This window comes from Elephas maximus, chromosome 24 (assembly GCF_024166365.1).
Source record: "Elephas maximus indicus isolate mEleMax1 chromosome 24, mEleMax1 primary haplotype, whole genome shotgun sequence".
Lineage (NCBI taxonomy): Eukaryota > Metazoa > Chordata > Mammalia > Proboscidea > Elephantidae > Elephas > Elephas maximus.
This window is the reverse complement of record NC_064842.1, coordinates 50,422,612-50,433,113: the sequence shown is the minus strand read 5'-3', so window position 1 is coordinate 50,433,113 and position 10,502 is coordinate 50,422,612. Positions and strand designations below refer to the sequence as shown.

General features: G+C 37.8%; 1 protein-coding gene across 1 annotated transcript; it reads left to right on the top strand.

The window, feature by feature from the left end:
* Positions 1 to 271: 271 nt before the first annotated feature.
* On the top strand, positions 272 to 8,956 carry PTGS2 (prostaglandin-endoperoxide synthase 2). The gene is made up of 10 exons (XM_049868380.1): positions 272 to 517; positions 2,057 to 2,173; positions 2,296 to 2,439; positions 3,304 to 3,447; positions 4,051 to 4,232; positions 4,956 to 5,039; positions 5,172 to 5,418; positions 5,812 to 6,098; positions 6,569 to 6,716; positions 6,865 to 8,956. The coding sequence occupies exons 1-10, from the start codon at positions 466 to 468 to the stop codon at positions 7,272 to 7,274; spliced, it is 1,815 nt and encodes a 604-aa protein (XP_049724337.1). The 5' UTR covers positions 272 to 465; the 3' UTR covers positions 7,275 to 8,956.
* Positions 8,957 to 10,502: the final 1,546 nt, after the last annotated feature.

Sequence of the window (10,502 nt, the reverse complement as noted above, 5' to 3'; positions counted from 1 at the left end):
GGGGGCGGAGGGACGGGGAGGGGAAGGGGGGACCACAGCGGGGAGAGGAGGGGGGACCACAGCGGGGAAGGCTCAGGCCGCTTTGCAGCCACCGTGGGGCAGTCGAGGGCGGCGTCCCGGGTTTCTTACTTTCCAGTTTACGTGGTTAAAAAATTCTTTTCCCACCCCAGGACTTTCGCAATTATTGAAGTGGGGAGCGGAAGAAAAAGAAAAAAAAAAAAAAGATGCGGAAGGTTAAGGAGAGGCGGGAAGAAACAGTCAAGGCATTTCGTCACGTGGGCTCGGTTTTCACGCATAAAAGGGGAAGCTTCTCCGTTAGCTTCCAGTTGTCAAGGGACTTGGCGGCGAGCATCAGGAGTACGCCCAGCGACTCCCCAATAGCGCCTCCTCCAGCTCTGCAGCCTGGGCTCCACGGCCCTACCCTCCGCCTGCCCTGCGCCTCGCACCGCGCCCGCCGCCGCCAAGATGCTCGCCCGCGTCCTGCTGCTGTGCGCAGCCCTGGCGCTCGGCCACGCAGGTGAGTACCTGACGCGCCACACCGGGGTCTCCTTGGTTCCTGGTCCAGGGCAGAATTTCTGCTCCGACTCCCTGGTCCTTGCTAGTGTGCCGAACACTCTCCTCCGGATGGAGAAGTTGCATAACTTTGTACAGAGCTTGGACTACCTGAGGAGGAACAACCTGGATGCCGATCCCAGCTGTGTTGTTCATGGACCAGTTTCTTCACCGGTGTGAGCCTCACTTTTCTCACCAGCTAAGTGAGAATAGTGAAACTGATTTGCGGGTCGTCAGGATGACAATATAGGATCCTCTACGGATATGGGAAATATTTGTCTGTGGTGGTACCAACTCTAACTGAACGGGAATAATTGTTTGAAATATGATAGTGCTTTTCTGCCCCCCGGAAAGCACAAAGTCATTTTTTTAAGATAAGCAAAAGCTTTTAAAAATATTTTACTTCGAAAATACCCTAAAATTTTTTTGACTGGATGCATTCATTTTGGTTTTTAAACCACTAGTTATTGAGCTTCCTAAAAATGCTAATCTGGACACCTAAAAAGTTATTAAGAAAAAGGCTTAATGAAGTGATTTCTCAGGTTGAATATTCTGTTACTCTTATTTAGAATAAGAAGTTGGTATTTCAAAATTTTAACTGTTTTGTGAGGCAGGTTAAAAAAATTGTTTTCCCTTCTACCACCTGTATAGCTCTTGAGTTTATTATTGTAAAGTCGACGCATAATGTCTTAGTAATCTAGTGATACTATAACAGAAATAACGCAAGTGGATGGCTTTAACAAACGGAAGTTTATTCTCTCACAGTTTAGGAGGCTAGAAGTCCAAATTCAGGGCACCAGTTCCAGGGGAAGACTTTCTTTCTGTCAGTTCTGGGGGAAGGTCCTTGTCATCAATCTTCCCCTGGTCTAGGTGTTTCTCAGCACAGGGTACTTGGGTCCAAAGGGCATTCTCCACTCCCAGGCCTCTGTTTTGGTGGTATGAGGTCCCACTCCTCTCTGCTTAATTCTCTTTTGTATTTCAAAAGAGTTTAACTGAAGATGCAGTATAATCCTGTAGATTGAGTCCTGCCGTATTAACATAACTGCCTTTAATCCTGCCTCATAAAAAAAAAAAAAAAAAGTTGCTTTTGAGCAGATTCTGACTCAATGACCCTGTAGCACTGAGTAGAATTCTGACTCATAGGGACCCCATAGGACTGAGTAGAATTCTGACTCATAGAGACCATATAGGACTGAGTAGAACTGCCCCATGGAGTGTCCAGTGAGCACCTGGTGGATTCAAACTGCCAACCTTCTGGTTAGCAGCCATAGCTCTTAATCACTACACCACCAGAGGTTAATATTTACAACAGATAGAATGATCACATCAGATCACAAAATGGAGGACAGCCACACAATACGGAGAACCAGCCTAGCTGAGTTGATACACATTTTGGGGGGACACAGTTGAATCCATAACACATAGTAAGTAAAACAATTAAATGTTGAAGTGAAGATGAGGACACTAAAGAATGATTTATTTCCTGTCCTTACTTTTATTGTAGCAAATCCTTGCTGTTCCAGCCCGTGTCAAAATCGCGGAGTATGTATGACCACAGGGTTTGGTCAGTACACATGCGACTGCACTCGTACAGGATTCTACGGGGAAAACTGTTCGACACGTAAGTTCACCCTTGGGTGCCGGCATTTGAGATGGAGCTAAAGACAAGTTTTTATTTGACAGATTTATGCCTTATGATTGGTCATGTTAATTTCTCCCCCTTTTTTTTTTCTCTTTTTGCAGCTGAATTTCTGACAAGAATAAAAATGTTACTGAAACCCACCCCCAACACAGTGCACTACATACTTACCCATTTCAAGGGAGTTTGGAACATTGTCAATAACATCCCCTTTCTGCGAAATGCCATTATGAAATACGTGCTGACATGTAAGTATGAGTCTCTTTCTAAGATTTTCAGCTTCCTAAAAGAAAAGCGTGCTTTACATTATTGTTGACTACTTAGCCTAATCCAAAAACTTATTTCCAACCTTGACAAAGTGAATTCAAATATACCTTTTCAGTATAGTTTCTGTGTTAATGGCCAAAAAATATTGAACTCTGAGTCTCATCCAGTTTGTACAGTTCAAATTCGTAGTCATAATTCTACTCATAGCCCTGCAGGCTTCATCTCCCCTTCGCTCTCCCACTGACCCTGCCAATTTGAAAGGAAATTGTGGTCCACTTGTTTCTTTGTTTCTTGAGTGGCAATAAGCCATGGAATTGCTCCGAATGTGTAGCACCCTTTTTTTTTTTTTAGAATGGCTAATTTTTATTTGGATCAACCAAAAAAACAAAAACCTTTCTGTAACTGTAAAGTGAGTGCCGTGCCAGCAATTCCTGTTGGGAAGTGAACGATTGTCTGAAAAATCAAGATTGCTAGATTGCTGCGTAAATTAACGAAAGATCCATTCTAATGAATCACTCTTTCCTCTTTTTTGGTTGCAAGTGGCAATTAGACTTTAAAGTATAGTTGTTTTAAAATACACACTCTTTGATCAGAACCCTGGTGGCACAGGAGTTAAGAGCTTGACTACTAACCAAAAGGTCGGCAGTCCAAATCCACCAGCTGCTCCTTGGAAACCATACTCTGCCCTGTAGGGTGGCTATGAGTCGGGATCGAGTGTGTGTGTGTGTTCCGGGATCTTAGAGCACTGGAATTGAATTCAGTTTCTAGTGCTACTTTCCTATTTTAAGTTGATTTGATTTGCTTTGCATATGGCAACAAATATATTTTTTTCTTGAAAATTTCAGCAAGAGCACATTTGATTGATAGCCCGCCGACTTATAATGTTCACTATGGCTATAAAAGCTGGGAAGCCTTTTCCAACCTCTCCTATTACACCAGAGCCCTTCCTCCTGTACCTCATGACTGTCCTACTCCCATGGGGGTGAAAGGTAAGCTACAAGAAGCAAAGATGTGTTAATTGCACTAGGGGTTGGATTGCTGTCTAGAAAATTCGACCTTAGATTGTCATCTACTTGTTAATAAAAGTATATTTTTCCTTTATTATGAATATATAATAAAGAGCCCTTGTGGCACAGTGGTTAAAGTGATCAATTGTTAACCAGAAGTCAGTGGTTCGAAACTACTAGCGGCTCCTTGGGAGAAAGGTGTAGCAGTCTGCTTCCTTAGAGATTTACAGTCTGGGAAACCCTGTGGGGTTGCGATGAGTCAGAATTGACTCAGTGGCAGTGGGTTTGGTTTTTGGTTTAGATGAATATATACGCAGAAATTACTTTTTAAGAAAGACTGTGTAAATTATTGCATGATAGTGAGTGAGCATTTTGGTATAATATCTTAATACTTCCAAATTATTTCATTAAAATTCAGCTTAAACAAGTTAAATAAAAATAGATAAAATCAATAATAAATTGTTCCCCCATATTGCAATCTTGTTCACAATTTATCTTGTAAGTGAAAAATGCCTTGGTAAATTGACAATCACTGTCTGCTTCCTTGAATATATGAATTCTTACCTTAACTTTCTCATCTTTCAGGAAAGAAGGAACTTCCTGATTCGAAAGAGATTGTGGAAAAATTTCTTCTGAGAAGAAAGTTCATCCCAGATCCCCAGGGCACCAATATGATGTTTACATTCTTTGCCCAGCACTTCACCCATCAGTTTTTCAAGACAGATCATAAGCGAGGACCAGGTTTCACCAAAGGATTGGGCCATGGGGTGAGACAGAGTCAGATTAGAATTACAGCATATCTTAGTGAAGGGCTAACAGTAAAGGCAAAAACAAAAACAAAAAACAATTGTTTGCTACACCAAATAATTCACCCTCTTTTTAAAAAATTCCATATCTATAAAAAACCTTAATGGAGTTTTTCATTTTAATTCACTGCCTTGCTTAGACATACATACATAGAGATTATTATTATTATTACTATTATGACTCTCATGTTTTTAGGTTAATATGTTTTTACTGCAGAATGTCATGACTTTGAAAACTTTTTAGTGTCTTGATTATACAGCTTTAAATGCTATAAAATGAGATGTTTTTACATCTTTATTTTCTCCTGGATTTCAGTAATATGGCTTCAATACATCAATAAGAATTTTACATCTGTAATAAGTTATCTGATGGTTAACTTATTTTTTTTAATAAGTTATCTGATGGTTAGTTTAAAAATACTATGTAATTATAGTGAAGTATATGGTATATTTGTAAGTCCCATATGGGATATTAATACCATTGAAAACAAGATACATATGTTTGTTGCTTCAATGGCTAAACAAATGTGTTTTGATATTATGATAAAAATGTGTGTTTTATTAAACAGTTTTAATTAAGGCAAGCTAAATCATCAAATTATTTAAGGATAACTTATATAATAGACATTTTATATAAAAACAACTTCAGCAGTAACAAATTGAACCTTTTCCATACTTTCCTAGGTGGATTTAAATCATGTTTATGGTGAAACTCTGGATAGACAGCATAAACTGCGCCTTTTCAAGGATGGAAAAATGAAATATCAGGTGTGTTCCATTTGAATGTTAAGAATTCGTTGTGACTCACCACCCAGATACATATTTTAAAATCCTTAGTCATAAAAAATGTCTTTCTTAACCCTTTTCGTTACTGTTTATATATTACTGTTTTTTTTTTAGATAATTGATGGAGAGATGTATCCTCCCACCGTCAAAGAGACTCAGGCAGAGATGATCTACCCGCCTCATGTCCCTGAACACCTGCGGTTTGCTGTGGGCCAGGAGGTCTTTGGGCTGGTGCCTGGCCTGATGATGTATGCCACAATCTGGCTTCGGGAACATAACAGGGTGTGCGACATGCTTAGACAGGAGCATCCAGAATGGGACGACGAGCAGTTGTTCCAGACAAGCAGGCTCATACTGATAGGTAAGCAAGAGGAGAAAATAATTTAAATCAAACCCTCTTAAAAAAAAAAGAAAAGAAAGAAAAAGAAAACCTCTTGCCCAGAGAAAACTACTTCGTTATCTTTGCTTTGCTGGAGTAATTCGGGGGGACTGTCTCTTTATAGTAAATATAAACCCACATGCTCAATATTCATTCAAAAATAGCCCATAGAGCCACATTTTTATTCTTGAGCATGAGGGGTAATGTCATGAATTACCTTTTGTCTTGACATTAAAAAAAAAAAACAAAAACAAAAACAAAAGTCAACCAAAAAACAGAGGTGAAGCAATATGAAATTTATAAAATTGTATTTCAATTGCTTGAAAGTGTGTGATCAGAAAGGATTAATGTTCTTAATTCTTTTTGTGCAAATAGGAGAGACTATTAAGATTGTGATTGAAGACTATGTGCAGCACTTGAGCGGCTATAACTTCAAACTGAAGTTTGACCCCGAGCTGCTTTTCAACCAAGAATTCCAGTACCAAAACCGTATTGCTGCTGAATTTAACACACTCTACCACTGGCACCCTCTTCTACCTGACGCCTTTCAAATTGATAACCAGGAGTACAGCTATCAACAGTTTATCTACAACAACTCTATATTACTGGAGCATGGACTTACCCAGTTTGTTGAATCATTCACCAGGCAAATTGCTGGCAGGGTAAGTGTTATTATTCAAAAACGAAAGACTAGTCAGTAACTTTCAAATTTCTGTCACAGAAATGACTATTCTTAAGCTTAACTAGTAAAATATTTTTAACATAAGAAGCCTAACTTTTTTTTTTTTGAGAAGTCTAAACTAAAATTTTTTTCAACTATTGCCAAGAAAGCAATAAATGTCAATACCTTAAAAATAGAAATCTTCAAAAACTTGCTGTAATCTTAGTGTAAGTATTTGAGACTTGAATATCTTTTAGATTTTATAATTTTAAAAGGCAGAATCATTCTAGACTAATGTTCCATTGAATTTGAAGCACCACTCTCATTTAAGTATGTAAACATCTTTTCAGAAAAGACGGACAATGTCTTACAGAAAGCGTCAGTGTTATTTTGTACCCAAGGAATGCTTTTAAATAGGAATTGTAAATATGCCTACAAATCTTGCCCTACAACTTTATTCATCTTCCACAGGTTGCCGGTGGCAGGAATGTTGCACCTGCAGTACAAAAAGTAGCACAGGCATCTATTGATCAGAGCAGAGAGATGAAGTACCAGTCTGTCAATGAGTACCGCAAACGCTTCCGGATGAGACCCTTTACGTCATTTGAAGACCTTACCGGTGAGAAATAGTCTAAGCCCCTTAATAGAATCAGGGGTCGAATTGAAACAACAGATAAGTTGAAAACAAATTGTGCAAGAGGGTAAAACTTTTTTTTTTTTTTTTTTTAAAGCTTTACCTTGGTTGACTCTGTTTCTCACCTTTACAGGAGAGAAAGAAATGGCTGCAGAGTTAGAGGAGCTCTATGGTGACATTGATGCTATGGAACTCTATCCTGCCCTTCTGGTAGAAAAGCCTCGTCCAGATGCCATCTTCGGTGAGACCATGGTAGAACTGGGAGCACCATTCTCCTTGAAAGGACTCATGGGTAATACTATATGTTCTCCTAACTACTGGAAGCCTAGCACTTTTGGTGGAGAAGTAGGCTTTAAAATCATCAACACAGCCTCAATCCAGTCTCTCATCTGCAATAACGTGAAGGGCTGTCCCTACACCGCATTCAGTGTTCCAGATTCACAGCTCAGCAAACCAGCCGTCATTAATGCAAGCTCATCCCACTCCAGACTAGATGATATCAACCCTGGAGTACTGCTAAAAGAACGTTCAACTGAACTATAAAAGTCTATTGACCTTATTTATTTATTTATATGAAGTATTTCCTCTAACTTAATTATTTAATAATATTTATGTTACACTCCTCATGTTACATCTGTAACAGGAAGCAGTTCTCCTGTTGCAGAGAAAGGGATCATACTTGTGAAGCTTTTTGTATGTTACTGCTTTGAAGACGTATTTTCTTCATGATAAAGGGGAAGACAGTTTGTGTTATAATAAGAACAAAAGCAGAAACAATAAGAACAAAAACATATAAGAACACTTAACAAAAACCAAATGCTGTTAACAAGATGGCAAAATGCTGGAAGTTTCTGCACTGTTGATATTGCCAGTGTATCTTCCATGTTGCATCAGAAGCAACTCAAATTTTGGAATACTGAAGTGGTTCTAGACATTTTATCTGTTATCAGACAAACAAACAAAGGCACAAATGCATTTTTAAATGCATTTCTAAATTACACTAGCGATAATCTCAGGTCAGTTTTTTTTAAAGCAGCATTGAAACAACTTAAAATTGGCTTTGAGAATGTAACAGAGGATGTGCATAAACAGGAGCGCTCTGTTTAAAAATGCGTCGCAGGGTAGAATCACTTTTAAAAGCTTGTTTTATTTCCTGTACTAAAGTATAGGAAATAAACTTGTACTTCCATCAATAGAAGCTGTCACAAATTTAAATCTATAAAATCAGTGCAAATTAGTGATTAAAACATTGCTTAAGAGAGAAAATCTACTTAATGTTATTGTTATACCTTCCTCTGAATATCAAAATGCCAGATGTATTAGGTGGTGGAGCCACTGCGGGCATATCTTCAATTAAAATAAGAACATTTAAGAGATTCCAGAATTTGTTTATATGGCTAATATCAAACAAAATCTATAGCAGCCAAAAAATCCTATGTTTAAAACAGACAACAGCAAAGAAAACCAAAGTATAGTTCAACTTTGCGTTTAAACTCTTGAAGGACAGACTTCTGTTACTGAGTACTGCAGGCCTGGTGCTCAGGAGATTTTGCTGTGAGGTTACTGAATTACTGAGCTGGTCTTAGGTTACAGTTTGTTTTCTCAGATTTACTATTGCACAGTATGACTTAGCAGTCCATGGTACAGTGCAAAAAGGTAGCAAAGGCCTCATAGAATGCCTCTGAAAAATCCGTAAATTCATTTGACACATTAATTTATTGGATTCTTGACTAAGCCAACTCAGTATGTACGTTTGAATCAAGCCGGATAACCTGCATGCTGCTCCGTTGATTCACTTTCAGCCATTTTGCTGAGAGAAACTCTGTTCTGGTCATTTTACCTCTTCTATTTTGTTTTCGTAGTTTTAAGATCTGAGTTAGTCTGTCTTTGGACTCTTGGCCTATATTTTCTTACCTAAACTTTTGCAAGTTTTCAGGGAAATCTCAGCTCAGGACTACTATTTAAGGCCTCTTAAGATAATTAAGTCCCTGGGTAGTGCAAACAGTTAACCCACTTAGCTGCTAACTGAAAGGTTGGAGGTTTGAGTCTACCCAGAGGTGCTTCAGAAGAAAAGCCTGGTGATCTGCTTCCAAAAAATCAGCTCTTGAAAACCCTGTGGAGCAAAGTTCTACTCTGGCACACATGTGGTCACCATGAGTTGGAATCAACTCGATGGCAATTAGTTTTTTGGTTAAGATGACTTAAAAAAAAAAAAAAAAAAAGAAGCTCTTAAGAAGACGGAGCATGAGCTTACTTTAAGGGAAAAACAGAGAATGTTGCTTATAATTCAGCTATCTGTAACCAAAGAGGTTAGTGTCTTAGAAAGAACTGTAGGGATTCTGTACAGAAGGAAGTTACATTCCTATTCTAAAGAATGCCCTTTCTTGTTTAAAAAAAAAAATTCCTGAACAGCTGCCAGCAAGGTGATACTTCTTCTTTTCCACATCTCATTGTCAGCTGACATTTTTCTGGTACTGTATATTATTTAATTTATTGATGATTATTATTTATGTTTTATTAGGATGTTTATGTTATAAACTTGGTTTAAGCCTGCAATCGTTGATTTTTTTTCATTATGTCAGAATCAATATTTCTTATTTTGAGTTACCTCTCTAAATTATTATGGAAACATAAAATGATTAGATTAAGATTTGTGAATAAATTATACTGTAGCCCAACTACAGTATAATGAAACAGCTAAGGTTAGAATTCATGTCGTTAGGGTTTACCTACACACCAGCCCACAGAGAACATTGTCTCTCACTAGCCTGGATGTGCCGTGATACTGACCTTATAGTACTGACCTTTTATGCATTCTTTGAAGAACCTGTGGGTGCTTCACTAATTCATTCAACCATAATTTATTAAGAAAATATTCTGTACAAAGTACTGTGGGTTTTAATATTTTTAAATCAGGCACTACTTACAGATAATATAGTGTTTGTGTAAATAACTGAAAAAAAAGTGTCTCTGGAAAGTAGGAGAAATGAGACAAGTGTCATTAGAGAAATAACTCAGGGGAATTTTTCTTTAAGATTATATGCTTAAAAGGTTTCATGTTAAAAAAGAAATAGTCACTGTTAGAAGTGCAAGTATAAAAAATTGTTTAACTTCACTAATCTTTGCAAAAGAAAACTTGATTTGTTTTTCACATCCACCTGCTGACTGATCCTGAGTATTGGGGATCTGTATGTGAATGTTTTAGTGCCTCAGACAAATGTATATTTAAATTAACTTATGTAAAAAGGAAGCCTGGAAATAAATGTCTGTTTATTTTTGTACTATTTAAGAACCGAAAAATCTCTTCTGAAAATAAATTTTGATTGTCTCCATATCTTTGACATGTAATTTCTTTATATACTTTGTCCTTAAAGTAAACCACTGACTTGTGTTCTCCTACCTATTCAAAACTATACTGGCCCTTAATAAAATGGTTCTATCCTCAATCATGGGCTTCCTAGGGCCACTGTTTATTTACTACAACATTGGGTTGTAAAATGTGTGCTTTGTACTATATGCAATAGCAACAAGCTTGAGCACATTGCCAAATCTAGAAGAAGGGGGAAAAAATCGAGTACACATAAAGCAAAGAATAAAACATGTTATGAAGGAGGTAAAAAATTTAAAAAGAAAATTCGAAATAAGGAGAGATTATGCTTAGTTGGGCAAATCATTGGTGGCACATGTACCTGGCTCACGGGCTTCCGTTGTATACCTACTCTTGACATCTTGGTAACTTCAATATCCACGTGAACCACGTACTTAGCATTC